Raw genomic sequence first — 27,955 nt, 5'->3', positions numbered from 1 at the left:
AAGCACCGGCGCGTTGTTAGTTCTCTCTTTATAGACTCTGGTTCTAGGAACAGGCGCCGGCCACGGGACCGGCAGGCTGACGGGGCGGAGGGCGGGGCGGGAGGGGTCTATTTACAGGCCCACCGCGAGGGCTGTACCATGGCCGCCTGCCGGCCGGGGCTCCCCGGGGCTCCCCGATAACTCCAAAATAAGTTACAGCTGGCCGGGCGGGCGGGGGCGGGCAGGGCGTGGGAGCTGGCAGGGGCTGTACACATAAGGGGGGGTGGGACCTCAATACTGTCGAGGGTGGGGGCTGTAAACATGGCCGGGGGGCCCTGCCCACCCCTAGTGGTCTCTAACGACTGGACGCAGAGCAGCCGGAGCAGAGCTGGGCTCAGGCGTCCGACAGGCAGCTCTGGATCTGGTCCACCCACTGCTGGGCTGAGGGCACGTCCTGGGCACAGAAGTTGTAAACGCGACGCGTCGTCTTCACCTGGGAATGGCGGGTCGCTGACTCCACGGCCCCACCCCATGGAGCCCCCCACCCTGCCATCCCTGGGCCCTGGCCACAGCTCACGTCAAAGAAGGCCTTCTCGTCCACGGTCTTGGGGGCACCCATGGTGGGAGTGCCTGGGGCCACAGCCTCCACTTCGGCCAGGTCGATGACACCCTTGCATTCCGTATCCACACGGTGGTCGTAGTAGCGCAGCTGAGTGGGGGGGCCGGGAAGGGAGGAAGTCAGGGCCGCACCCCCCACCCGTTTCTGACCTCCTCGCCTTAGCCCCCGACCACTCACCTGGTGCTTGGTCTTGTCCAGCACGAACCAGCGGGCCTTCCAGGGCTTCATGAAGGCCCCCTTCTTGTACAGGGTGCCCTCGTATGACCTGCACAGCCAGCAGACCCAGGGCTCAGGCCGGCCGTCAGCGCCACCCCAGCCCCTGCCCTCAGCGCCACCCCAGCCCCTGCCCTCAACCAGACCCAAGGCTGGACTCGAAGGCTAGACTGGCCGGGGGCCACGAAGCAGCCCTGGGACTCTCCTCAAAGGCATGGAGAAGGGTCCCCACCCCTCACCCCTCACCCCTCACGTGACAGGACACCGGAGAGGGCCCAACACCAGGGTCTCAGGGTCTCCTGGAAGCAGCCCCACTTGTAGGACAGGTGTCTTGGGACGAGGAACACGCAGCAGGCCGCTCTGGGGAGGCGATCGTGGCAAGATGGCCCCTCTCCAGCCCGGCAGGCCCCGACCTCAGCTGGTGGCTTGGCTGTGGTCACCGGTTCTATGTCCCAAACCCTTCTAGAAGAGCCCTCCTGCTTCTCCCCAGCCACTGTCGGCTTACGCTCAGGCCACCGTTTTGGCATCATGGCCTCCCCCACAAATCCTTCCACCTGAGAGATGGCCAGACGTTCCCCAAGGGCACTGGCCCCCGACCTCTGACCCATCCCACACCCACAGTCCCCCAGCTCAGGAGTCCATGCCGCGCAGCAGGACATGTCCTCACACCTGTTCTCACTCTCGGCCGTCTGGAACTGGCTGTACAAGGTGCTGGTGCTGCGGCGCGCCGCCTGCCGGGAGCTGGACGCTGTTGAGCCACTGCTCTGGTCGCTGTCCAGGCTGAGGCTCAGAGTGGAGCCCACAGGCCCCTCCTGCAGGTACACGCCTAGCGAGCGGCGGTGGTGGGGCACGCTGGACACCAGCAGGGAGCTGGGGGTGCCCTGGGGACAGGAGGGGGGCCTGTGTCAGGGCCGGTGGCCTCCACCCCCTCCTGCCGGCAAGCTCACCCTGGCCACCCACACCCAGGTCTGCTCACACGTCCATCTGCCCGGGCCTCCAGGCGCTGTGCTGCCTTCACCCGATCCCAGGTGTCCTTCCAACGCTCCGGGGGTCGCCCCAGCTCCGTCTCCAACCGCTGTAGCTCCTGGGGGAGAAGTGGAAAACTAAGATCATTCAGAAGAAAATACCCAGAACAAAACGCAGAAAGACCAAACTATGGAAAGCAGGAAGGTGCAGTGATGGTACTGCTGGAACACGGGTGGGTGAGGGGAGGGCTGGGCAAAAACCAATGATCTGGAGAGAAGAGAAATCAGTTGTGCAAAACAAACAAGGAGCACCGGGCAGAGACGTGGAGCTCGGGGCTGCAGACACGCAGGGACCCACGGAAGGGGCAGTGGCACGGAGCAGGAGCTCTAGAGAGCCACAGGCCTCCCGGAGTAAACCGCCACGGGCCAGGCAAGATGTCACAAGCCTGGCAGGGAGCAGCTCCTCAGCCGCGGAGAGCCAGATCGACGCAATGCGGGCAGGTGCAGGGCTCCCAGCTGGCCGGAGCAGACGCACCTCCTGTGGCTGTGCGCGGAAAAGACCCAAACTCAGTCCTGACCCTCGACAATGCAGAACCCACGATGTCGGTTACTTAAAAAAATTACTAGGGGCGCCTGGGTGGCTCAGTGGGTTAAGCCTCTGCCTTCGGCTCAGGTCATGATCCCAGGGTCCTGGGATCGAGCCCTGAGTCGGGCTCTCTGCTCAGCGGGGAGCCTGCTTCCCTTCCTCCTCCTCTCTCTCTCTGCCTGCCTCTCCGCCTACCTGTGATCTCTGTCTGTCAAATAAATAAATAAAATCTTAAAAAAAAATTACTAGACAAACAAGAAAGCAGGAAAATGAGAGTCATGCTTAGGAGAAATGTTAAAAGAAACAGATCCAGGAAAGAAATAAGTATTGGAATTAGCAGGTGAGAAATTCAAACCACTGGTTCTAAATACGTTTAAGACGTAAAGACAGAGACGGACAGAATGGGCGGACGGGGGCTCTCCACAAAGAATGGAAACTGTTTAAAAAAGACCAACGGAAATTCTAGGGCTGAAAAATACGCTATCTGAAATGCAAGCTTCATCAGACGGGCTTGGGAGAATACGAGCCCCACGGAAGAGCAGAGCAGTGAGCTGCAACGTGGGGTCCTAGAAATCACCCACAAGATGCTGCAGAGAAGAAACATCGCCTCAGGGACCTATGGGTCAGTCCAGTCCCACAGGAAAGGAGGGAGAGACTGTGTAGAAAAAAAATCTTTTAAAAGAAATTATGGCCAGGGACGCCTGGGTGGCTTAGTTGGTTAAGCAGCTGCCTTCGGCTCAGGTCATGATCCCAGCGTCCCGGGATCGAGTCCCACATCGGGGTCCTTGCTCGTCAGGGAGCCTGCTTCTCCCTCTGCCTCTGCCTGCCATTCTGTCTGCCTGTGCTCGCTCTCTCTCCCTCCCTTTCTCTGATAAATAAATAAAATCTTAAAAAAAAAAAAAATTATGGCCAAAACTGCATTAAATTTGATGAAAACCCTCATCCCATAGATGTAAGAAGCTGAGAAAGCTCCAAGCAGGACGGACCAGAAATCCCGCGAGGGGCACCTGGCTGGCTCAGTCGGAAGAGCGCGTGACTCTGGATCTTGGGGGTCCTGAGTTCCAGCTCTACGCTGGGTGTAGAGGTTACTTAAAAGAAACTTTAAAACCTTACGTGATGGTCAAATTGCTGAAACCAGACGTGAAGAGAAAATCTTAAAGGTAGAGCAAGGGCGACATGTCACGCAGTTTACAAGGACAAGGAAAAGCACCAACTTTCAATCAGAACGCGGGCGCCTGGGTGGCTCGACTAGACATCTGCCTTCAGCTTGCTTTGTTGGCTCACAGCATCCTGGGATCAAGTCCCCCATCGGGCTCCCAGCTCAGCGGGGAGTCTGCTTCTCCCTCTGTCCCTCTCCCTCTCAAATAAATAAGTAAAATCTTAAAAAAAAAAAAGGAATGCATGCCAGAAAACAACGCAATGACATCTTTAAACTGCTGAATGTGGGGCGCCTGGCTGGCTCAGTCGGTCGAGCGGCTGGCTGCCTTCGGCTCAGGTCACGATCCCGGGGTCCTGGGATCGAGCCCCGCATCGGGCTCTCTGCGCAGCAGGGAGCCTGCTTCCCTTCCTCTCTCTCCTTCTGCCTGCCTCTCTGCCTGCTTGTGATCTCTGTCTGTCCAATGAATAAATAAAATTTAAAATATATGTATATATATATTTTTAAAAAGCTGTCAACCTAAAATTCTATATCCTAAGAGAAAACCCTTCATGTTTTTTTTAAGGCTATTTATTTGACAGGAGCTGGGCTGGTGCACAAGCAGGGGGAGGGGCAGAGGAAGAAGCAGGCTCCCCACTGGCAGACACTCTGATGTGGGACTCAATCCCAGGACCCCAGGATCATGACTTGAGCCAAAGGCAGACACCTCACCAACCTATCCATGCAGCCATCCAGAAAACAGCTTTTAAAAAATAAAGGCACTGGGGTACCTGGGTGGTACATCCTGTTGGGGGTCCGACTCTTGGTTTTGGCTCAGGTCATGATCTCAGGGTCATGGGATTGAGCCCCAGGTGGGGTTCTGTGCTCAATGAGTAGTCTGCTTCAGATTCTCTCTCCCCTCCCTTCGCTGCTCCCCCTGCTTATGCTGTCATTCTCTCTCAAATAAATAAATCTTAAAAAAAATTAGGGGCGCCTGGGTGGTTCAGTCCTTAAATATCTGCCTTCGGCTCAGGTCACGGTCCCAGGGTCCTGGGATCGAGCCCCGCATCGGGCTCCCTGCCCAGCGGGAGGCCTGCTCCCCCCTCTCCCACTCCCTCTGCTTATGTTCCCTCTCTTACTGTGTCTCTCTCAAATAAATAAAAATTTTAAAAAGTAAATAAAAATAATTAAAAATGAAGGCACGGGACAGCTGGCAGGAGCAGTCAGCAGAGCGTACGACTCTTGATTTCAGGGTTCTGGGTCAGTCCCCGTGTTGGTGTAGAGATTCCTTAAACAAATAAAACTAAAAATAAAAGGGCACAACTGGCTCCGCCTGAAGCCACTGTGTTTTCGGGGCAATCTGGGGGACCGGACGCCAAACCGCAGCCGTGCGGCCACCACGTCTCCCTTGGCGTGAAGCACACGAAGTTGTCTCCGAGGTCAAAGCACCAAGGAAACAGCGGCGAGGCAGGGCCCCCCGAAGTGGCGCCCAAGTGCCTGGCTAGGCTGGTCAGGCAGCAGCGAGCCGCCGTCCGTGCCGCCGTGCGGCGCGGACAGCATGGGACCGGCCCCCATTGGCAGAGTCACCCCAGGGGAACGGAGGGACCGGCAACGGTCCTAGCCGGCGGGATCACGAGCTGTTTCAAAACCAGCTCCACAGTGATGCCAAGGAGAGCGCGGCGCGGCGCGCCCACGGACACACGGCAGGACGGACAAACAGAGAACGCCGGAAACCTTCAAAATACGCACAGGCCCAGCAAAGCTACTGTCGGGCGAACAGACGCGGAGAGAATCCGTCGCTGGCGACCTGCGCTCCCAGAAACACGGCGAGTTCTTCAGGCCCACGAGAAACCAAGAGTGGAGATCACCGGACCCCGCGAGCAGAGAGGCCTCCCTCCCCGGCGTCAGGGCTCTTGCAACCAGAGCCGATGCTCGGGACACAGTGTGCGCCGCAAGCCTCCTCACACGCGGGAGATGTGAGGGGCGCAGGCGGGCGCGTGACCACCGTCCCCCACACCCCGAAACCAGCACGGGGACGAGCCGCTCAGGTCAATGTGGCGGACGCTCGCTTGTCAGCGGGGAACAAACAAAAAGGAAGGAAAGAGCGAACGCTAATGCAGTCCACAAACAGTGAGGGGCCAGATTCCGGGGCCGCGGCTGGCTCGGAGCGGGGGGCACGACTCCGCGTCCCGGGTCGTGAGCTTCAGCGCCGCGGTGAGCACACGGAGGCCTTAAAAGAAAACGCTGGACTCCCACCCGCCCAGGCCAACAGCTAAGCGTAAAGGCGCTACATACGCCAGTGAAAGGAAGCGTCAGGCTGAGGAAGCACCAGCGCGTGCGGAGTGCAAGGAACTCCGCGCAAACCTGAAGACGCGGGCCAGTGAGACAGACATGGCCCCGCGAGGAAGCCGAGCAGCGTGACTCCCGTCGACTCCGAGGCGGAACCACCAGAGACGAAGGGTCTCCTTGGCCCTCTGAGCTTGTGGGTCACCCGTTCTCCCCCTCCCGAAGCCCCGGGTAACGGGTGCCTCTCGGCCAGGCCCGGCACTGCGCCATGGACATCCTGTGTTTACGCCACCCCAGCTCCCCGGGACGCCAGTGCCGGCACCTCTTCCCCCACAGCGGAACAGGCTCCAAAGGGCCTAGGTAGCCCCCCAAAGCCCGATGGCCTTGGACAGGAGGGGGAGGCGGAGCCCCCATGTTCTGGAGCGGAGGCCACGTGGAGACTTGGCCAGCTCAGCCCACCATGCACGGAACTCTGCCCTGGTGGATCCTGACTCCTGGGGCTGAACCCACGTGCCCCCCGAGGACGGCGGAGGAAGGGCCAGAGAGGCCTAAACGGCAACCCCCAACTTCCAGGCCAACAGGCTCATCTCACTCTAACGGAGACCGGGGGCAAGCTGGGCCCAGGGCCACCAGAGTCCTCACGGTGGCCGACAGCCAGGGGCACCCAGGCTATAGGTGCAGTGGTCTGGGAGAGACCCGGAACAGTCCCTGGGAAAACCCTGTCTTCCCTGAGGGCCAACCGTACACGTGCCTAGAGTAAAGAAGCCACCTCCTAGGTCCCAGGGTTCCAGGACAGCAGCCTCTGGCCATTGCCGCCCACAAACACGAGCCGGGGGGAGGGGCAGGGCCCCCGGCCTGAGGAACACACGGGGGAACGTCCAATAGCACTGCGGTACTCACCTCCAGCAGGCGTGAGATGGCGTCCGGCTGGGCTCGGGGCCGGCTGTCATAGCACGGCCACACCACCCGGCGCCTGCTCTGGGGCGCACCCCCATCAGGCCGCTCTTCCTCTGGGGGCTCCGGGGGCCCCTGCGCCAGCTCCCAGTCATAGGGGGGACCCTCGGCCAGCGTCTCCTCGGTGTAGAAGTCCCACACCTTCAGGTTGGACACGTTGCTGTAGGGCCGCAGGACCTGGGGGCGGGCCTGGCATGAGGAACTGGGCAGGAAGGCGCCCAGCCACCCCGGCCAGGTCCTGGCTCACCTCCGTGTCCTCGGGCGCATACATGTAGTTGTAGAACACGGGCGTCCTCTTGCTCAGTCGGTCCACGTACTCCCACACGGACCGGCATGCCTGCTGGCCCCGGCGCTCCCCCTTCTCCTCGTACAGGAGCCCTGCAGGGGGAGTGCTGAGCCCCGCCACCCTCCAGGCCCGGCCCCGGCCGCCCAGCCCTGCCCCAGGACCAGCCCTGCCCCATACCCAGCTCAATGCGCTCATAGTCCGAGTCGAGCAGAAAGGTCCGGAAGCGGCGGGACGCGTGGTGGTAGCCAAGGAACTTGAGGTAGAAGGGGCTGAACTCGAACTCCATGGGGAACTGCAGGTGGACCTGTGCGGGGTGACGGGTCAGAGCCGGGAGGCAGCAGGCACCGCCCCTGCCGTGGGCCCCCGCCTACCTGGTGCACACAGTCCAGGAACTGCAGGAAGACAGGTGTGAAGCCGCTGCTCTGCCCAGCCAGCGTGTGGGCCCCGCGGTGGCTGAAGCGATGGCCAAAGGACAGCCACTCCTTCTCCACCAGCAGCCGGAAGCCCTCCAGCGTGCGGTAGAAAGGGTCAGACAGCAGCTGCACCAGAGACACCACCTGCCGGCCCCGCCTGCCCGTCAGCACGGTGGCCGCGGGAACCCCCCGCCCGGCTGTCCCCACGGCCCGGCACGCACCTGGGTGGTGATGTCCCAGCCGTCCTCCAGGCTCACCAGGACGGACGAGCCCGAGTCCAGCAACTCCACCACCAGCACCGACACCTGTAGCAGCTTGTGGATCTGCAAGGATGGGCAGCCCCTCAGCACCTCCCGGAGCCAGTGCCCTCGCATTCCCACAGCCATGCAGGCCCCCGAGGGCTCCCCCTACCCCGCCCCGTCCTCGAGGTGTCCTGCCCCATCCCAACAGGAGCAGGTAGCCCCAGCCTCCCTCCGTCACACGGTACTGCCGTCCAGGTGGGAAAGGTCTATCGCCCTCTCTGGGGGCCCAGCGCCATCAACGAGCAAACCATGACCCCATCTGTCCCCGGCTGTAGGTAAGCGGGCCCCCCATGGCAGACCACAGCAGGGGTAGGGCTCACACACCTGAGTCAGCCACTCTGAGTCCTCCAGCGAGCGTAGGAAGGAGGCAGGGCCGGGCTCAGCGGCAGGGCAGCCTGGGACACACGCCTTCAGCAGCTTTTTGAAGCTGGCCTTCACCTGCCGTGCCTCGAACACCTCGATGGGCACCAGTTCCCACTGCTGCAGGGGGTCCGGCCGCACACCCTGAAGAAGGCCAGCCGCGGTGAGATGCGCCCGGGCCCTGGGCCCCCCCCCAGGCCCCGGCCCCCACCCCAGTCACCTTGAGCTGGGCTTTGTCCCCAATGATGTAGAGGGCTGCGCGCTGGGGCTGCAGGAAGCCTGGGTCAGGGGGGGCCCCGTTAGCCTGGGGCGGGCTCAGCACGTCTCTGCCCGCCAGCCGGGAGCCCACGTCAACGCCAAGCCCAGCGCTGCGCCCACTGGCCCGGACACTGCTCCATTTCCCTACACAAAGAAACCACGTGAGCGCCTGAGCAGGCCTGGGGCACCCCTTAACCTGGGCTTGAGCTCCCCAGGCAAGGCAGGGGAGGCCAAAGGGACCCCAGCTGGGCCTGCATTTGCGTTAGCGTCGGGGGACTGGGGTGGGACCCGGGGCCTCAGGCTGTTAGTGCCCAGGGCTGTGGGAAGGGCTAGGTTATGCTGGTCATCACACAGGGCTGTTAGTGCCAGACGTGGAGGGACGTTAGTGCCCACGACTACTCAGTCGCACGGGGGTCATCAGTGCCAGGTGGGGGGAGCCAGCCTGTGTGGCCAGTACGGTACCTCGGGGAGCGGTCCGTCTGGAGGCCGAGGCCGCCATGGGGTTGGACAGCGTGGTGACCCTGGCTCTGGGGCTGGGCACTGGGGGCACAGCAGAGAAAAGCCTCAGGCCTGACCCCAGGCTCGAGGGTCTGCCCAGCATGGAGGGCCTGTGGTCCGAAAGGTCTAGCTATAGGGCTGGGTTCCCACCAAGCCCCCAGGGGCCCCACAGATAGTAGGGGGCAATACCAAGGCCCTCTGAGCCCTCTTGGCCCTCGGGGGCAGGCCAGGGAACAGAGGGCCAGCAGCAAATAGGATCCGAAGAGAGACAAGAACCCTGGGCTCTCCATCTAGCGCCTCCCCCACAGGCCCGTCCCTGCACCGTCGGCCCCCGCAGCACTGCCTGCGGCTGCCCGCAGGGCCCAAGAAGAGAGCCGTAAGGTACAGCCTGGAGAAGAGGAAGCCTGAAGCCCAGAGCTCCCAGCCTGGAACCGTGGACACGGCAGGCCTGAGCCCCCGGGGCAGCACTGGCGGAGAAGGCCACCTGCCTGAGAGGGCCAGACCCCCGGCTTAGAGGCTGAGACGGCCAGGCCTGGAGGCACAGGGAGCCTGGGGGAAGAAGCTCCCCAGTGCCCGGGCTCAGCCACCTCTGCAGAAGGCAGCAAGGCACCGTCCCTACCCGTCACAGCAGCGGCTACAGACAAGCAGGGCACCAGCCCGCCACACTGCTGGCAGGACACACCATCACTCACAGCAAGGACGTGATCTGTCTCAATTAGAACCTGCCCCTCGCAGAGGCCCCAGATGCCCCCAGGCAATGGGGGCAGGGAGGACTTGCTCTGGACTTGGGGAACACAGGAAGGCATCGCCAGGGGGTTTTGGGAACAGTCAAGGACATCCAGGCCACACTGGGGACAAAGAATCCTGGGGGGAGGGGCCGCCTGCAGTGCTGACTCTCCCTCCAGTGGTGGATCCATAAACCCTACTTGAAGACGGCCGGGGACGTCTGGGAGACCCACTTGAACAAGGAACAAAAAGGGAATGCGTGGATGCCAAGCCCCCCCCATAAGCGACCACAAGGGCACACTGGCCGCCCCTGTTCCAGGCCCCCTTGTCCCCAGTGCCCATCAAGTGGTCACAAAAGACACAAGCTGAAGCCAGAGTGCCCTGTAGTGTGAGCCCAGACCGACCGGCTAACCAGGGACGGGGGCTGGTGCGCAGACAGCAAGGGAAATGCTGCAGAGAGACACCAAGCGGGGCAGAAGCGGGGTGTGGGGCCTCCTCAGACCTCAGCAGAGAAAGCTGGAGGCCCTCGTGTGATCTGGAGACACCCCCCATGCCCTCCCTGCCGCCCCTGCTCCGACCCGCCGCGAGGCCCTGGGCAGTGGGCAGAGCCGGAAGAATGAGGCAGCAGGAACACACTCCCAGGAGGTCCACCCACTGGTGGGCCACCAGCCCCCAAAACCCACCCGTGTACCCAAGTGCATCTGGGAGCTGGAGCAACAGCACAAGAAAATGCAGACGAGCGTGAGAGGAGGGACGGAGGGAACCAGGAAGGCCTGACCAGCAAGGGACCCTGGAGTGACATCTGCACCAACCAGCACGTGAGGCGAATCTCACAGAAAAAAGTGACCCTCATGCGTCATCTACCGACTGCGAACCAGGTGGGGACACATCAATCGCAGCAGCCATACCTCCAGGCGGACACTAGGCTGGGGTGGGGGTCAGGCCCAGGCCAGCAAGGGGAGCCTCACAGATCAAGCCCAGACTAAGAGGCCACTGGACACCAGGCCCCAAGCATAGGCGGCCACATGGGCTGGACAGCAGTTGGAGTCCTGGGTCTGAGGATTAACCCCTGAGAGTCTATCACCCAGACCAAGAGGATGAGGCAGACAGGGACAGGGCATCTGTGGGGCTCCAGGCAGGAGGGAGGGGGAGCTGGGGGCAATGGGGGAGGGTGGGGGGAGATGGCACCAGCTGGGGCGAGACAGGGCAAGGAGAGACGGGTAGCCGAGGACGGGGTCCACGGAGGAGATGGGGTGGGGAAAAGGGGGGCTCAGAGTCAGACAGGGGTGACAGGTTGGAGGGAGTAGGGGAGATGGGGAGACCTGGGTGAAATGGGGAGGATGGGGTCAGGGAGAAGCAAATGGGGTCAGCTGGGAGGTAAGTGTGATGCAGAAGTGACTGCCTTGGAGCAAGGGCCCTGGAGGAGGCCAGCCCCACCCAGACATGGCCCCCATGGGTGTCCTCTCCCACCTGGAAGCCTGTCCAGGAACCCAGCACAAAGACATCTGACCTCCCCAGCAAGGTCCCCACCTGTCACCAGGTCAGACCAGCCCTCCACAGCAGCCATGTACCCCTTGGACAGCAGCACACACACATGTGCTTCACTGAGCCCCGCTGCGGCCGCCCCACAACAGGGCCCCAACAGGGAGGGGCAGGGCCCACTCATGGCCCCCACCTCCCAGGCCTGGTGTCTTCTCTGCCACCTCTGACAGTGAGACCCTGCCACGCCAGACAGAAGGCAGGGCTGGGCCCTAAGGGCCTGGATCCATGTGGGGCCAGCAGGGCCAGGGGGTGCTGAGAGCACCCATGCTGGGGATGGGGACGGGGACTGGAGGCCAACGCAGACAAGACCGAAGGAACCAGGATAGATGACAGATGTAGCCCAAGCAGTCAGACGGCCTCGACAAAGCAGTGGTGGGAAGGACAGGACAAAGCAGGGATGCGGCCCAGGTGGGGGTTTCAAGGGTCAGCTGTGTCCAGGGACCTGAAGGCAGGCCACAGGCAGGAAGACAGGAGATCAAGAAGCTCCGCCCGGGGGCGCCCGGGTGGCTCAGTGGTTAAGCCTCTGCCTTCGGCTCAGGTCATGATCTCAGGGTCCTGGGATCGAGCCCCGCATCGGGCTCCCTGCTCAGCAGGGGGCCTGCTTCCCTCTCTCCCACTCCCCCTGCTGTGTTCCCTCTCTCGCTGTCTCTGTCAATTAAATAAATAAAATGTTTAAAAGCAGCAGCCGCTGGGCCCAGGCAGAAGGCGGACGAGAGCGGGGCTTCAGGGTGCTCACGAGATCCCACACCCCACGTGCCATCCCCTCGCTGGCCTGCCTTCCCCGAACACCAGCACGGCCCCCCCGGAAGTCCTCCAGCCTTGAAGCGCCCCTCACCGTGGCTGCCCACGTGGGCGGAGGAGAAGCCGCTGAGCGTGTTCCGCCCGGACGCATCGGCGAAGCGGGGCATGGAGCTCACCACGGCCTGCAGGTACTTCTCCTGCTCTAGGCTGCTCGAGTCCGCCTGGGACTGGCCTGGGGGAGGAGGCGGAGCTGGAGCCAGGCCGGATGGGGGGCGCGGGGCACAGGGGAGGGAGCGCGCGCGTGGCCGGGAGGATACCTGGGGAAGGCGCGTTCTGGGCCTTGAAGAGGCCGACGACACCCTTGCCGTGGAGGCCCCCGGAGCGCAGCAGCACGGCCTTGGAGCGCCCGCTGCGCCAGCACACCACAGGGAAGCGGTTCTGGCGGTAGCAGCGGGAGACGCGCTGCAGGGCGTTGTCCTGGACGCTCTGCGGGACGATCAGCAGCCCCGGGTAGCTGCGAGGAGCCGGAGGCGTCAGGGCGCAGCCGCGGGGCACAGGGCACAACCACCCAGCCCACCGGGCGCGCTTCCCCCAGGCACCGTCCGCTCACCTGCGACAGATGGCGTACATGCGGTTGACTGGGGAGATGCGGAAGGGCTCGGACTTGGCGCGGCTCAGGCTGCTGCTCAGCGTGCCCAGCCCCAGACGCTGGTAGTCCCGACAGCACGCCCGCTCCACCAGGCTGCTCATGGTCATGCGATCGGAGGGCTTCAGGGCCGAGGAAGGGGTCAGCGTGCTGGGCTCCAGCTCCTCTGACACTGGGGCAGGCCGGGCACACGGGGACGTCACCCACAGACTACGGGACCCCCCTGCCCTACACAAGGCTACCTGGGGCTGTCCGTGCTCCCACCTGAGATCTCGTCCTCCTGGTCCTCAGGAGGAGGCTGGCCCCGGTGCTCCCAGCTGGGAGGGCTGTACTTCTTCCGGGTGACGTACTGCCGCCCGATGGTTTTCTTGGCGTTCTTCACGAGATTCCGGGACAGGGTCCTGGAGGGGTGCGCACACAGGGTCAGCAGAGGTGAGCAGAACGGACACGGGGGACAGGCACACGGGGAGGGGTGGTGGTCCCGGCCCTGGGGCCCAGCTCCATACCTGAGGGAAGGGCCCTTGTCCTTCGTGGCGCGGGGTGGCCGGCCGGGTGTATGCGTGGAGCCCAGGGTGAAGGCGAAGGTGCCCCTGATGTCCGGCGGGTACCGCAGCTTGTGTAGCTGCTTGCGGAAGAGCTCGGCGCTGTCGGACCCCACCTCCTCGTCAAAGGCCATCTTCAGCAGCTGCGCCAGACAAGAGGCCCTCAGAGGTCTGGGCACCCTTGGGTCTGGCCCCGGCCACAGAGGTCTGCAGGCAGAAGCGGGGGACCCCCTGGGGCCTGGCAGGGGGCGTCCTCCCAAGTGGCGGCAGGCACGCACGGGGCCCTCCTCACGCCACGTGTGACCTCCAGGCTGAGGGACCTGGTCCTTCACCAAGTGTCACGTGCACTGGTGTGATGTTCAGGCGTGGGGCACAGTGCACGTTCCAGACGCAGGTGCCAGGGTCCGGGCCCCCCCAAACAAACACAGGAGCCCTAAAGGCCAGCACGTCACACACGCCGGTGACACCGAGCTACTGTGCGTGAACAGAGACAGGCGCGGTGGGTGAGGTCTGGCCGCACGCCAGCTCGCAAGCAAGAGACGGGGGCTCGGATGCCTGTGGACCTGGGAGAGCCAGGCACCGCCCCCCACCCACACCCGTGCCCGCCGTGCCCCGGGCAGACCTGGAACGTGCAGGAGCGCAGCTGCAGCCCGTCCTGCAGGAGCTGGTCCACGGGCGTGTGCACGTTGATGCGCTTCTCCTTGGTCAGCGCGGCCACCGGGAAGGAACGCACCACCACCTGTTCCCCAACTTAGCACAGGCCAGGCAGAGTCGGGGGCGGGGGTCACAGAGTCTGGGGGTGCCAGAGCTATGCATGTCCCGGGCGGTCCCGGGCAGGTGAGGGGGATGTGAAATATCTTGCACAAGACCCCGCACCCCTAAGGAGGGCAAGTCCTATTCCCTCCCAGGACCTGGATGGGGGAGGGCGGGTGGGGACGGACGAAGGGTCTGGAGGCTCACCCAGGGGGTCGGTGGGCAACCCCGTGAAGATCACCCGGTACGTGGTAAGGAAGACGGCGCCCTCCGCTGGGAGCAGTGCGGGGCCGCCCCCGCTGCCCCCCGCGCCCTCCTCACGGCCATCTGGCAGCAGGCAGACGCGCAGGCCGTCCAGCACGCACTCCTCGCCGGGCAGCAGACGGGGCCGTAGCAGCTTGGGCTACGCAGGGACAAGAACAGCCCTCAGGCCCCTGCCCGGCACCCACCCGGCCCCCCGCCCCGGCCGGCCCCCCGCTCACCTTCTGGATGGGGGGCAGCCTCTTGCTCTCCCGGTGCACAGCCTCCAGAGTCTCGATGTGCATCTGGACGATGTCTGGGAGACAGTCGTGTTCACACCCTGGCCCCCTGCCTGACTGGCTGAGGAGGGCGTCTGCATCCCCAGACCCCCCATACCTGGCACCATGACATGCAGCCCCTTGAGGTGGTCGCTGGTGACCCCACTCTCTGTGCAGACCTTGTCCACAAAGCGGTTAATGAAGCGGACCACGGCCCCGGCCACATCGCAGGTCTCTGCGTCCTCAAAGCCACTTTCCGTGTCGTAGCTCTCTGCCACGCTGCCCGCCATGCTGGGTCAGGGAAGGGACACGGTGGGTAAAGGCGCACCCGCCCAAGCCCCCCCGTCCGGGCCCACGAGGCGCCCCCGCACCTGTTGGTGACCAGACTGTTGCTGGCGCTCTCGAGGTCGCCCAGGCCTGCACGTTCCCGCAGGAGACGGCTGCGGCTGCTGTCCAGGGGCAGGAGCAGGTAGCTCATGCGGTTGGCGTAGTGGATGGCCTGGCTGAACACTGTGCTCTCCTCCTTCTGCACCAGCTCTTGCTGCTTTTCACGGCTCAGGGTTGGCCACAGGCGCCGCTGCTCGGATGCCACGTCCAGGGCAGAGCGCTCGTCCTCTGGCGCCAACACATCCCCCACCTGCCCCAGCGCCACCGGTGAGCCCCGACCGGGCCGGCCCTCGCCACCACCCCCCCAGGCCCGGGAGCCCCCACGCACCTGCACATGGTCTCGGTCCTCACCAGGCTCCAGGTAGAGGGCGCGGATGTGGGTCTGCACATCCCCATAGAACATGGCCTCCCAGAACTGCGGGGTGCTCCACACCACGTGCTCTTGCACGCAGCTGTACGCAAACTGGGTCACTCCTGGGCTCAGCTTCTGCAGAAGCCGGAGGGGGGCGGGGCGCGGGTGCGGAGGGGTCACCGGGTGCAGCAGGAGGGGGCGAGGGAAGGGCAGCAGGGAGGCCCCAGCACTCACCCGGCAGAAGGCCGTGACCAGGGGCAGCAGAGCAGCCGCGATGCCGTGTTCGTCCAGGGAGGTGCAGTCCTGTGGGAGCGGGGAGCCCTCAGAGCCGCCCCCACGCGCCCAGCCCGCCGGGGGCCACAAGAGCTGCCCAGAGCTTTGGGGCAAGAGGCGCCCTCCAACGAGGGTCCCCCACGCCCACCCAGACCAGGACCTCCCCAGCTGTAGGCACGGCCAGAAGATGCATCCCCGCAGGGGGACGGGGGACGGGCGCCCACCCACCGCCACGCCCGGGGCCCCACCTGCAGGCAGCAGTTCATCACACGCACGACGAAATCAAACTGCTGGTGGTCCAGCACCGCCCGGTTCTGCTGCACGTGCAGGTGCAGCTCCTGCGTGAGGCAACGGCGGGCCGCGCGCCCCTTCAGGGCCCTCAGCACAGCTGGGAGCAGCTGGAGACAGGGGAACATGGGGCTGGGGGCATCCAACCATGCCTTGGAGGGAGGGGAGGAGGGAGGCCAGGGCACAGAGCCCAGCAGGGGAAGGGCCCTGGACCCCCAAGAGGCCCGAGCCCAGGCTGTAAGCACAGAGGGGATCTGGAAACAGTCTGGGTCAGGTGCGCCCAGACTCTGGGAGCTCACTGCCCCACAGACTGACTTCTGGCCGACCCTGCCCTCCGTACGCACAAAAGCCAATGGAAGTGGAGACGTTGCCCATCCACAGCCGGGGTACTTCCTGCTCTGAGCCCCAGCAGGCGCCCCCTCCCACGGCTATAGCCCCGCCGCTGGCACCGAGCAGGGTGCACAAAGGGCCGTGCGCTTGTTCTCTTATTAGTTTTCATCGTAAAACCAGCAGGAGCCCCGCAGGCCCCTCCCGGGAGGCCGTGTGGCCGCGACTCAAGCTGGCTGCTGTGGAAGCCGCAGGCTCGTGCCAACACCACAGAGGGCAGGACACAAACGCACGGCGCCGTGCAGGCTGGCACTTCAGTCAGCAAGAATGGAGAAGAAATTCAGCGGTGGAAACCTTCGGGTACTGATGTCCCGAAAATGAAGTAAATCCCTCCTGCGAGCTTCCCTGCAGGCTCTGTCCAGCCGCACGGAGGAAGGGGCCCGAGACCCGGTGACACCCGCCCCTCCTGCCAGCCCAGCTCCCTCCAGCCGCCAGCAGGCACATGGACCCCAGGGTCAGCACCCTTCACAGGGGCTCCCTGTGCCCGGCTACCCTCACCTTCTTGGCCTCAAGCATCTTCCCCTCAAATACGTAGGAGATGCAGTTTCGAACCACCTCCAGCCGGCGCGCGCTGTTGCCGTGGAGCCCGCTGCTCCGCTCCAGGATGGCGGCTGCGGGAAGACAACGTTCTCATCTCTGACTCGCGCTCACCCTGGGCCCCGTGCCCTGGCCCCCTTCCCGTCACCCACTCATGGGGGGCCCCGAGGGCACAGTGGTCCTCCTCTCAGCCTTCACGGCCGGGGGTGCGCCCTGCATCTTGGCTGTGGCCTGGTCCACGATCCACTGCACCATGCCGTCGTCCAGCCGGGGGAAGGGGCGGGGTGCCCGCCGCAGGTGGCTGGCCTCCCCGGGCCTCTGCACCTTGTGCATAGCCACAGCGGGGTATGGGTTCTCCTGCAGAGGACACAGGCAAGTGTGAGCAAGCCACCCGGGACCAGGTGGCACCATGACCTGGCCTGGTGGCCCACCCCCTTGTGTCACCCGCCATACGTTCTTGTAAAGCTGCTCTGCCAGTTCTTTGACGTGACGCAGGACACGCTGGGGGTGGTTCTCATCTGCCCGCATCCGTGCCACCTCATGGGCCACCAGCTGTGGGAGGAGGCAGGGTCAGGCAGGCTGGGCGACGCTGGGAGTGGTGGCAGGGGCTCCTCCCAACTGGGGTGGGGGTGCACCTCGTCGAACAGGTCCGTAGCACGGTAAGGGACCCCACGCTCTGACACGAAGCCTGCAAAGGCCATGCCCTCCAGCACCTTCATCAGGAAGTCATCCTCCACCAGCCCACGCTGGCCCAGGAAGGCTGCCTGGGGACAACACAGGGGGTCAGCCCCTCAGCACTGACTCCCTGCCCGCCTCCACCCCCAGCCCTACCTGCGGGGCACCTTATGAAAGCGGATGACGGGCTCCGGGTGGATGCGGACCATGTGCAGACACCAGCGGTAGCCCTGAAGCAGCTGAGCGAAGAGTCGCAGGAAGACGGCGCGCAGCTCCTTGTCCTGGGCCCAGGGGGCGCCGGTGAGGTCCAGCCCAAGGGCCTGCCCCGGCCCCTGCAGGCCGCAGCCCTCCTAACCCCCACCCCTCGCCAGCTCCACCCTACACACCCAAACACACCTATCCTCGCCCTGCCCAGGCCCCCTGGGCGCCTCGCCCTGTCCTGCCCCTCCAGCCTTCTTTCACACAAAGCCACAGCAATCCCTCTGAGGCCCAGTGCTGACGACCATTCCTGCACAGGACCCCAGAGACTCACGATGCCCCCTACACGGCCCCCAGCGACTGGCCCAGGAGGGCTGGCTGCACAGTGTGACTGGCACTGCCCGCAGGCTGTCGGGGGCAGCAGGCCTGATGAGAAGGCACAGGGTTGGCGCACGCCCTGCGCTGGGACCGCAGGGACCCCCACCTGCATCTTCAGGGAGGAAGCATTCGTCGAAGGCGGTGGGAAGGCAAGATCCGCCAACTCCAGCTCTGGATCCAGGACCTGCGTAAGCAGAGAGGGGCGGGGATGGCCACACACCCAGGGCCTGGGGCTCCCCTGACTGCCAAATGACCCCCTCTCAGCTTCCCTGGAGCCCCCGGCCCCGCCTCACCATGCTCAACACACTGTGAGTCTGACTCTGCAGCGGCTCCGGCAGGGGAGGGATGTGCACGCACTCAGGGACCGTCACCGTCCCTCCATCGAGATCAGCAATGATCACGTCCAGCTGTGAGCCAAAGGGAGCAGCAGTCAGGGAGCCACCAGCCAGTCAGTGCGGCCTGGAACAGGGAGGCAGGCATAGGCCACAGCCCTCACCAGCTCTTGGGTCTCTGCCTGGAAGGCCGCGTTGACACCGATGATGAAGGGCGTGGGGGTGCTGAGGACCTCCAGGAGCTGCGCCGGCAGGATGGGCACGTAGGTGAAGCTGCAACGGGCACGGGCTCAGTGCGGGCAGCCGCAGCGGAAGGGTGGGGGAGGGGCGAGGCGGCAGCAGGGGCACCTGTATCGGAGAGGGAACAGCAGCGCCAGGAGGCCCCGGCAGGCGTCTGAGAGCCGCTGGTAGCTTCGGGACAGGAAGAGCACCTTGTGCTCCGTGAGCGCAGCGCAGAACAGCGACAGCACGTTGGTGATGCCTGCGGGGGAGACCACGGGCTCGCAGGGCCAGCTGAGTAAGAGCCCCACTTCTGACCAGCAGCCCCTGGGGGGAGGAGAGGGCGGCGTGCGCAGGGTGGGGACGGCCGGGCTCACCCAGCTGGCGGAAGAGCAGGGCGACACTGCAGCGGCTGACGGGCAACGAGTCGGCGAGTGGGGTCTGGATGACCTGCCGGTCACCAGCCCCCAAAGAGATGGTTCTCTGTGGAAAGAGAGGGACCAGCGTTCAGCGGCTCCAACCAGACCCGCGTCAGCCCAGAGCTCCGTGAGCCGAGGTGAGGCTGGCCAAGGCAGGCCTGCTAACGTGAGGGAAGGGCCATGCCTGGCCTGCCGGCCCACGCAGTGCTGCAGAGGAAACTCAGGGCCTCTGACCTGGGGCAAGGTGGGGCCTGGGTGGGCAGAAGAAACAAAGAATCCATACCACTCCGTCCTCCACGGAGTCCAGCTGCACAGGACAGATGGGCAGAGAAACACAGTTAGACGCACCCACACGTGGGGGTACTGACCAGGGAGCAGAGCAGACAGACACGCGGACACGGCAGAGACAGGCACACCCAAGGAGCAAGAGAACAGAGAAACAGAAGGGGGCCAGGTAGGGAGCCAGGCAAGACACGGACACGCAGGTGAGCAGGCAGGGCCAAGGAGGGAAGACAGGTGACAGCGGCACCAAGACACAGTAGAGTGTCCAAGGTCCGGGCCGTGCTGAGCCCCGCCAGACTGAGGGCCCACAGGCCCCACCCTCACGACCTGGGACAGCAGGAGGGCCATGGCTGTGGGCGCACGGCCGCCACCCGCAGGACGCACCTGGGAGCCCCCAGCCAGGGGGATGACGCACGAGAGCAGGTTCCCGATCACGTTCTCCAGGCCCACGTTCAGGCCCTCCACGTGGATGGTGTAAATGAGACCCAGGCTGTTCTGCAAGGACCACAGACTGGGGAATGGTGGCCCCACTGGCAGAGGCACCCCAGGTCCTGCCTCGAACCCCGGCTGCCCGCCTCACCCTGAACACCTCCGCGTGGTCCAGTCGAGACACCAGCACCAGTGTCTTTGGCGCGAACAGCCGGCCAGGTGGGCCAGGGGTCACAGGTGACAGTTGCGCAGGGCCCCCCTCGTCCGCCGCCTCCCGCTCAGTGGCGTCCTCGGTGCACACCGCTTCCTGTGGACAGAAGCCCCTCTGCCTCGTTCCCAGACACGTCCCACCGGCCCAGGGGGAGGACACAGGTGACTCAGACGGGAGCAGCCCTCTGGGAACTCAAGCCTCCGTGGGGTTGAGGCACCGGGACTTGCCACAGACCGGGACACACCCAAGGACAGAGGCAGAGGGAGTCGGCCACAGCCAGAAGCCCATGCAGGCTGGACCCCAGAGTCCCCAATGACCTGTGTGGGCTCTGCCGGCTCCCAGAAGGTCAAGCAGGCGCAGTAGTGCCGCTCAGAGTTGATGTCAGTGAGGACAGCAACGAAGAAGGTGGGTGGGTTCCTCTCAGGACACAGCTGCCACCCACTGGGCTGACAAAACTGCAGGGCCAGGTGGGACAGGGGAGGGGTCAGCAGTCTGCTCCCTCTGGCTCCCTGCCCTCACCCCGGGCACGGACAGCGTCCAAGTCTGCAAGCCTGGGTGCATCCCGCCTCCCGGGCCTCGGCCCTTCCCCTGCAAAAGGAAGTCACAGCCTCTGGTCTCATTGTGTGGCCAGAGAACCCTGTAATGCAGGACACGGTCTCCAGCTTCACAAGGGACAGACGACTTGCTGTGATGTGGGCACTGAGGACCCCGCCAGCCATCTCCCCCCTCCATCCCCTTTAGCAGCTCAGATAGCTCCTTCCCCCACCCTGGGGACTGGGCACCACAGAGGCTCCTCACAGTCCTGGGGAAACTGGGGCCACCATGCCCCCCCCCCCAGAGCGCCCCCCCCCCCCACACTCACCAGCTCGATGCCCTGGGGGAACGGGTTGTCCTCCCAGTCCTTCTCTGGGAAGCGCTGCAGGATCTGGCCCTGGCCTTCCCCACTCCCTGAGGACAGGAACAGGTAATCAGGGAGCCTCCCACCCCTCATACCCCCCACCCAGTCAGGAGCCTCAAGGGTCTTAGATGGAAAGCTCTCACCCAGCCTGGACTTCGTGTGGCATCAGACCAGCCTCAGCTCCCAGACCTATCATTTCCCTAAAAATAGTCTTGTGAGGGGTGGCTACTAGGCAGCCGCGGACCCCAGGGCCACCAGAGGGCACAGAGAGAAGCCCCCAGTATGGATAGGGAGTCCTGAAAGCCTCTGGCTAGGTCAGGCACCAAAAGCATGGAAGCCTCAGGCTGGGGCCACTCCCATGCCCCTCCCCAACACGCCAACACCCCCAGCCAGAAGGCACCGCCAGCCCGCTGCACACCAGCACACCAGCACACCAGAGGCCAGCCCTCCAGCCAGCAGAGCGCAGCTCTGGGCCGTGGCACAGCTGACGGCCAGCTTCAGCGCTTACCCCCGCCCGGCAGGGAGCACCACGAGGACCAGCCCCAGCTCCTGGCTCACGTCGCCAGCCAGCTCTGAGCACCCTCACGAGGCAGAGGTCTCACGCCTGTTGTCTGTGCCCGGGGAGCAAACACCCAGGCCCAGACCGCTGCCAGCCCCATCGCCTCAGAGAGGGACAGGCCCAGCACAGGACCCAGAGAGGAGTGGTAAGTGGTAGGAAGGACAGGCACCAGGTCTTGGGACACCCACAGAAGGAGAACCCTCCTGAGTGCCGGGGATCCGGCCATGGTTAGGGCCACTGAAGGTGGTGCATACACGCCTGTCCTCTCTCTGTCTGCACACAGCACTGTGCACAGCCACACGGACTGCGGACGCTGGGCTGGGCAGGAGGGCCAGGGGCGGGAGGCCCAGGGCTGCTTCCCCTGCTCTGTGGCTAGGGCATCATTCCCAGCTCCGGGCCACATGGGTGGAGTCAGAGGCCCTTGCCTCTTGCTCACCCCCTAGAGCCAAACTAGGAGGCAATGATGAGGGCCCTGTCAGGGAACCACTCACCTCACAAGACCAGCAGATGATGGACACAGGTCTCTGTTCTACCTCCAGCTCCCACCCGGCATGGCAGCAGGGCCGAGCAAGTAAGACAGAAACCTCCCTACCTTCACCTCCCTCCCTACCTTCACCTCCCACACACGACAGGCGGGTCCCTAGTGCAGATGTCCCCACCCTTTGCTCGAACCAGCTTCGATATCATTGCCCTCACCAGTAGAAGAGTGGGAGCAAATAGGGAAGGAGTGGGCACTGAGCTTGAAGCCTCTCTACGGGCCCACCCCAAAGCCCAGAAAGCCAAGACGCACCACGTCTGAGGACCCGCCAGACACAGCTGCCCCCGCCCCCTCCAGCCAGCCTGGTCCACCGCGGGTGTGCACAGGAGCCTCGGACAGAGCCAGGAGCCTGGGCACTGGTGAGCAGAGCCCGGTAACCCGACAATGGAGGAGCCCATCGACAACCTCAGGAGACCGCCCCCCCTCCGCGATCATGGAGGGCAGGCCGAGGAGGTTGGCAGGTTGCTGCCAGTGAGGCGAGGAGGGGCCGTGACTCTGACTCACAAAACCTCAGCTTCCCGTTCCCCTCCCCCTCCCACACTGACACCCTGAAAAGACAAGATGAGGCGGCGAAGAGGAACAGGTGTCTGTTGGTACCATATCTATTTACATATGAGCACACACAGACGCACAGGGCCCACTAAGACAAAGCCCCTTGGGGTCCCTCTAGGCCCACTCCCAAGGGCCACACTCAACAGGCCCAGGCCAGCTCACCCTGAGCCATGGCTTCCCTCCCCACCCACTCCCCCGAGGGCTGATTTGTGCGTAGCCCCAAACCACCATCTGGGCCTGGGCCTGGCTGGCACCCAGGGCTCACCCAGTTCTTGCCACGAGGCAGCGGGCGGAGGAAGGAACAGGGGGTGTGTACAGACGGGGACAGCAGCCTCTGCCCCACAGCCTCCCTCCCAAGGCCAGACAGCCTTCAGAAGGCTGTTCTCAGCAGCCTCTCCCCACGGGGAAGCAGACAAGGTAACTGGCCACTGTCCACCACCCACCCTCCCCACCCCATTCATCCTGTGAAACATCAACTCCCACTTGTATGGCTCCGCCCTCTGAAGAACCAACTGGAGGCTTTCCTTCACCTGCCCCCACAGCCTATGGCCGTAAGCATCTCCCCCATCACTCCCAGCTCCTTCTTTGGGTCATGACGGTCCCAAACTTGGCCTTCAGTCTCAGCCCCAAAAGTGCCTCTTCCTCCAGGCAGCCCTCTGCACCCTGCCTGAGCCTGGGGCCTACAGCAGGACCCCCCAGGACCTCCCTCCCTCCACTATACCCCTCTGTGATTCCTGGTGCACCTGCTGGCTGGCTGGGCCACACGGGAACTCCATACGCAAGAACTACGTCTCTGTGTCCATCACTGCACCTGTGCCTGGCACACACCACAGCCTAATTAGGGCTTGCTGAATGCAGACCACCAGCTACACAACCATCCTCCTACACCCAGCCTCACACACACCCCACAAGGAAACAGGTTCCTTGATCAGAAGTAAAGGACAGCTTTTGGGGCCCCAGGGTGCTCCAGGACAGGCAAGCCCTCCCGGGAAGGGCACACCATAGAGAGGCCCTGACTCCTGGTCTCTTTCCAACCCTCTCTGAAACCCGGCACACACCCCAGCTCTGTGCTAGCAGGGGCTAGGCTGTAATCTGGCTGCTGGCCGGCAGGCACCCTGGGAGAGATGGGGGCTCTGCCATGTCTCCCAGTGTTCCCCACCCACTTGAGCCCTTGAGGTGATGAAGGTGACCTGCCGCAGCTGAGCCCTCTGCCCCACCAGAGCTTCCCCCACCTCGGAGGAGGAAGGACACCTATCAGCCCACCGGGGTAGAACGGGTCTAGCCAGCACCACCACACGTCCCAGGGCAGGGCTCTTTGGGAGGCCTTGGGAGGAAAGGCACCAAAGTCCCCTGAGACACAGATGGGGACAAGCACTTCCTCTCGCAACCATATCCCCACAGCCAGCCCTGTGTGGGCTGTAGGCCTGAACGCAGGGCGAGAGAACACAGAGCACGCGTTCTGTCATCTGCTGGCAGTGGCCGTCACCAGTGCCAGGCTCCGACGCCTGGAGGGCCAGCCCAGGCCAGCACACACTGTGAGCGGAGGCAAGGGAGGACGGCAGCCTCCTCTGCCTGCCCCTCCCGTTCCTCCACACACCCCAGCGCAGACGCCCTGGGACCTGCTCAGCTATAGGAAGAGGGTGAAGGAAGGACAGGACCTCCCTGAGGCTCCACCCACCCAGCCTCAACACTCAGGCCGTCCCAGGCAGCCACAGCAACAGGATGTGTGCGGAGGGGCTGCAGCCTCCGCAGTGGTCCTCCCCAACTCTCCCCCAGGCACACCAGACCGGCTCCCAGGGTGGGGGCTGGAAGCCAGCTGAGGCCATTCCAAACAGCCCCAACCTGCTCCAGAGGGCAGGAACATGGGTGGGGAGAGTCGATGGGGCCCAGGAATGTGGCCCGCTCAGCATAGTCAGGTCTGAGAGGCCAGACCATGGGACAGAAGGTCTTCTCAAATGCTAAGGGAGGGGTTGGGCGTGGGGAGGGGGTGCACCAGGAGGGGTCCAGCCCCTCCTCCCATACACTCAGCCCCCTGGTCAGGTCAAGTGTGTCTCCTGTTCCCAAAGGCACGCCCTGGCACGGGCCATGCTGTGTTCAATCAGCTGACCACTGTCAGGGCCCTCCCAGCCCAGAAGCTGGGCAGGTACGATCTGATGGGCCCCCACAGTGTCTCCAAAGCTGGCCCCAGGGTCCAGAAGGTACCGAACCCATGTCCTAAGTGAAGGAGCTCCCCCACTCACCAGGGGAGGGATCTGCACTCTGGAACTTGGGGTCCCTTTCAGCCCCCTCCCCATGCTCCTGCCTGGAAAAGTCCACCAGATGGTAACAATAAAACCAGATGCTCCCTCAGGCGGGGCTCCGGTACCCAGGCCCTGCATCCACCAGCTCCAGACAGGATGTCTATATCCAGGCCAAGGACAAGGTATCCCCCTCTCCTACCCGCTCCACCGAACCCTGAAGACCCTGCACCCCAGTCCCGATGTCCCAGGCCTGCCAGTCCACAGGGTCCCCCCCCTCCAGCAGCACTGCCCACTGTATCAGTGCCTATGGGTGTCCGCACACCTGCTGCTCATCACTAATAAGACATCCATTATTTCCTGGAGCCTCCCGTGTGAACAGATTCACGTCTGTGTCCACCTCATGCTCAGGGCAGCCTGGGGGGGTCTGTGTGACTCACTCCAACTCCAGATGAAAAAGCTGAAGTGCAGGGAGCTGGAAGACTGGCCCAAGGTCAAGAACTATCAAGTGGCAAAGCAAGTACCACTGACTCCCCCTGCAGTGCTCCTCTGCCTTAGGCTTTCCCCCAACCACCTGGCTCTGCCCTCAGCCCTACGGCCAGGGACCTAGCTTGTGGGTTTATTTCTCACGGGGATGGAGGAGTCCTGCCAACCAAGATCCTGAAACTGGGTGACCGGCCTGCAACGACCAGCTCCTGCCCTGAAAACAGTGGTGAGGGGCTCCATGACCCTCCCCCTACTGCAATGGACATTCGGGGTAAGCAGACATTATGGACTCCAGCCTTCTCCCCTGTCTTTATCAGAGGCTACAAATGCCAGGGGTGCCCATCCCCTGAGTGTCACGGCCAGACTGCCATGGAGCCCACCCATGCCGCCTCCCACCTCCCTAATTCACCCTCAACTCCCCACCCCCGCTGCTACCACCTGGCCTCTGTCTGTAGTCTCTGCCTCCCCAGACCCTTCCCAAACCACTCAGCACTGTCAGCCTCCAAGCCCACTCTGTTCACGCAGCTCCAGCCCAGGGCCCCTCATGCTGGAGCAGCCCCTCGGCCAACCTTGTTCTCAGGGATCCCATGCGGCCCTCTGCTCCAGGTGGCATGGCGTCCTCACTGTCCCCCACATGCACCTTGGAACAGACGGTCCTCCCTCTGTGGGCCCATGCAACACTGATCGTGAGCCTGCCTCATGCAGACTGGGAGACTAAGATGACTGGTTCTTGCTGCAAAACCTCCCTCTCTAGAGGAAGATACGCTCATCACTGAGGGTGTCAGGGGATGGACCCTTGGACAGACAGGAGCGAGTCCTACGAGGGCACTGAAGAGGGTCTGGAGAGCAGGGTCCAGCAGGTAGAATCCCAGCAAGGAAGGCGAAGAGGAGAGGAGTCTGGCTCCTGGGTGATGGCAGTGGCACTGCGCTGACAAGCCGCAGCAGGCTGGGGGCTCAACCTCACTTTCAATCTCGAGGTTAAGCCCCAGCCTGGCCACAGAGGAACCCCCGAGGACATGTACTGCCTCTCTGCAGTTGGGATTTGAGCCCACAGCCTGGTAGTGCGTCAGCCTCTGTGGGGGCTCAGACCAGACAATCATCCTCTCTGCCCGACTCCACTCTAAGGGTGAGGGAGAGGGCAAGGAAACCCTGGTAGGCTGCTGGGAGGAAGAAACGAGATCACACATACACAGGGCTGTGCAGGGCCTGGCACACAGAGCGCGCTCCCCAGCCCGGTCTCCGTGACTGTTGCTGATGTCACCGTCAGGCTCTGCTCTCTCCTACCCCTGGGCCGAAGGGCTCTCAGACACGGGCGCCGACCCTAGACAGGGACCTCCTGGACACTGGCACCAGTCACCAAAAGGATCCCCCACCCAGGGCTTAGCTTGCAGGCATGAGGACCGCAGGCCCTCTGCCAGGAATGCTCTTCCCTACCTCCAGATAGAGAGAGGACACCCCATGCATCTTCAGGAGGCACATTTCCTCCCGAAGCCCCAGTTCCACCCCCAACACCACCTCTCCATAGAGCAGTCCTTGCATCCCACCCCTCTGCTGCATCGCACCAAGCCTCCGGGACCTGAGACACCCCACACGGACGGGCTCCAGACCAGAAGCACCGGGGGTCCAAGGAGGGGCTTGCGGCCGAAAGATCCGTGCCCCTGGAAGCAGAGCTACCGGCAGTCGGCCAAGGCACAGACGGCCCATCCCACCCAACCGGGAGCCGGGAGGCCGAGCCGTCTCGGGGCCCTCCCACCTCCCAGGCCCACGCCAAAGCTCTGCCTGACCCGGTTCTGTCCCGACTGTGGCGCGCAGGTTCGGCTCGCCGTGCCGCGCTGCCCTGCTGTCCTCAGGGAGGCCGCCCCGCCCCGACCCCCGACCCGGGACCCCAGCCCGGCAGGTGCCCCGGACGACCCCTGCGCTGGCCCGGCGGCCACGGCCCGCCCGCCTCACATGTCCCCGCGACTGCCCCAGCGCGCGTCTCCCGCCGTCCCGGCTGACCCTTCCCGGTCTCCCGGCTCCGGCCCTCCGCCCGCAGCCCTCGGCCGCGGGCCCGGCACTCACCGCGCGGGTGCGGCCCGAACGCCACCAGCACGAAGTAGTCCGCGAGCCGCGCCATGGCGAGGTGCGCGGGCGGGCTCCGCGGCTCGGGGACGCGACGGCGGCGCGCTCATGGCCCGGCCCCGGCCCTGGCCCGCGCTCCCCGGACACCCCGGGCCCGCTCCGCGGCGGCGGCCAGGGCTCCCGCCGCCATCTTCCCAGCCAGCCGGCCCGCCCGGCTGCGCCGTACGCCTGCGCGGCCTCGCCCCGCCCCCATCGTGGGCGGGGCCCGGAGCTGCCGGCTCCCATTGGGCCAGTCGGCGCGGGCTCGGTTCCCGGGGGGCGGGAACCCTACCTGCCCCGCCCCCCGGGCGCTGACAGCGACGGCAGCTCGCGCGGGTCAGCTGCAGGCGCGGCTGGGATCCGAGCCGGCCTCGAGCTCCCGGTTCCTACGCCGCGGTGGAGACGGGCCGGGCCTCGCTCCTGTGAGCGTCCGGGGATCCCGCTGTACCCCGGCGCGGTCAGTTTGGAGGGAGGCAGAAGGGCCCTGGCCTGCTCCCGGATCTCCCACGCCCGGGGCACAGGACGAGCCCGGGGCGGTCCCCTGAGGAGCTGCCAACCTGGCGATTGCGGGGGAGGACTCAGCCCTCGCCCTTGGGGTTCGCGGCCCGAGGAGGGCTCGGGCCCCACTTGGAAGCCCCATCCGGGTGGGGTGCCCTTTGAAGAGGTGCACTGCCCGTCCCGCTGTGAGGACCAGCGTCTGAGCCGACAGCACCTGCAGGCCGGTGCGGTGCCTGGGAGGAGGCCGCACGCCGGAGGGCAAGGGCCGGCCGGGGCCTCCCCGCAGTGCGCAGGGGTGGCCGAGGGGGCCGCGGGGTCTCGGGCAGGGCGTGCTGGGAGAGGAGCTGGAGATGTGGGGCTGACGGGACTGGGCTTGCTCTCCGGTGCCTGGCTGCGCA

General features: G+C 64.5%; 1 protein-coding gene across 3 annotated transcripts; it reads right to left on the bottom strand.

The window, feature by feature from the left end:
- Positions 1-9: 9 nt before the first annotated feature.
- On the bottom strand, positions 10-27,115 carry LOC111157447 (SET binding factor 1). 3 transcript variants are annotated; one of them, XR_002641302.1, is made up of 41 exons: positions 27,021-27,115; positions 20,552-20,637; positions 20,007-20,144; positions 19,630-19,785; positions 19,434-19,544; positions 18,726-18,831; positions 18,478-18,610; positions 18,294-18,402; positions 18,091-18,204; positions 17,904-17,981; positions 17,389-17,502; positions 17,182-17,310; positions 17,000-17,098; positions 16,699-16,903; positions 16,508-16,620; positions 15,583-15,732; positions 15,296-15,364; positions 15,038-15,196; positions 14,694-14,959; positions 14,441-14,613; positions 14,287-14,360; positions 14,012-14,207; positions 13,674-13,801; positions 13,016-13,194; positions 12,774-12,910; positions 12,474-12,681; positions 12,181-12,377; positions 11,958-12,095; positions 8,819-8,896; positions 8,319-8,500; positions 8,063-8,242; positions 7,658-7,759; positions 7,395-7,580; positions 7,201-7,327; positions 6,985-7,115; positions 6,684-6,914; positions 1,788-1,895; positions 1,481-1,681; positions 776-863; positions 557-688; positions 10-472 (listed from the first exon to the last, which is right to left on the bottom strand). XR_002641302.1 is itself a non-coding variant. In XM_022518849.1 (41 exons), the coding sequence occupies exons 1-41, from the start codon at positions 27,073-27,075 to the stop codon at positions 374-376; spliced, it is 5,676 nt and encodes a 1,891-aa protein (XP_022374557.1). In that variant the 5' UTR covers positions 27,076-27,115; the 3' UTR covers positions 10-373. The 3 variants fall into 3 exon arrangements, 2 of the variants coding, with proteins under 2 accessions (XP_022374557.1, XP_022374558.1); XM_022518849.1 differs by having other exon boundaries at positions 1,481-1,692; XM_022518850.1 differs by lacking the exon at positions 8,819-8,896 and having other exon boundaries at positions 1,481-1,692.
- Between the last annotated feature and the right edge of the window lie 840 nt (positions 27,116-27,955).

This window comes from Enhydra lutris, unplaced genomic scaffold, assembly GCF_002288905.1.
Source record: "Enhydra lutris kenyoni isolate GAN:26980312 unplaced genomic scaffold, ASM228890v2 scaffoldscaffold55, whole genome shotgun sequence".
Lineage (NCBI taxonomy): Eukaryota > Metazoa > Chordata > Mammalia > Carnivora > Mustelidae > Enhydra > Enhydra lutris.
The sequence above is the reverse complement of the archived record's forward strand: the minus strand, read 5'-3'. Positions and strand labels throughout refer to the sequence as shown.

Coding starts and splice junctions, on each gene's coding strand:
- LOC111157447 (XM_022518849.1), bottom strand. CDS start 27,075: ATGGCGCGGCTCGCGGACTACTTCGTGCTGGTGGCGTTCGGGCCGCAC. Junction 14,960..15,037: donor AGGACCGAGACCATGTGCAG/GTGCGTGGGGGC, acceptor GCGCTGGGGCAG/GTGGGGGATGTGTTGGCGCC. Junction 689..775: donor TGGACAAGACCAAGCACCAG/GTGAGTGGTCGG, acceptor CCCCCCACTCAG/CTGCGCTACTACGACCACCG.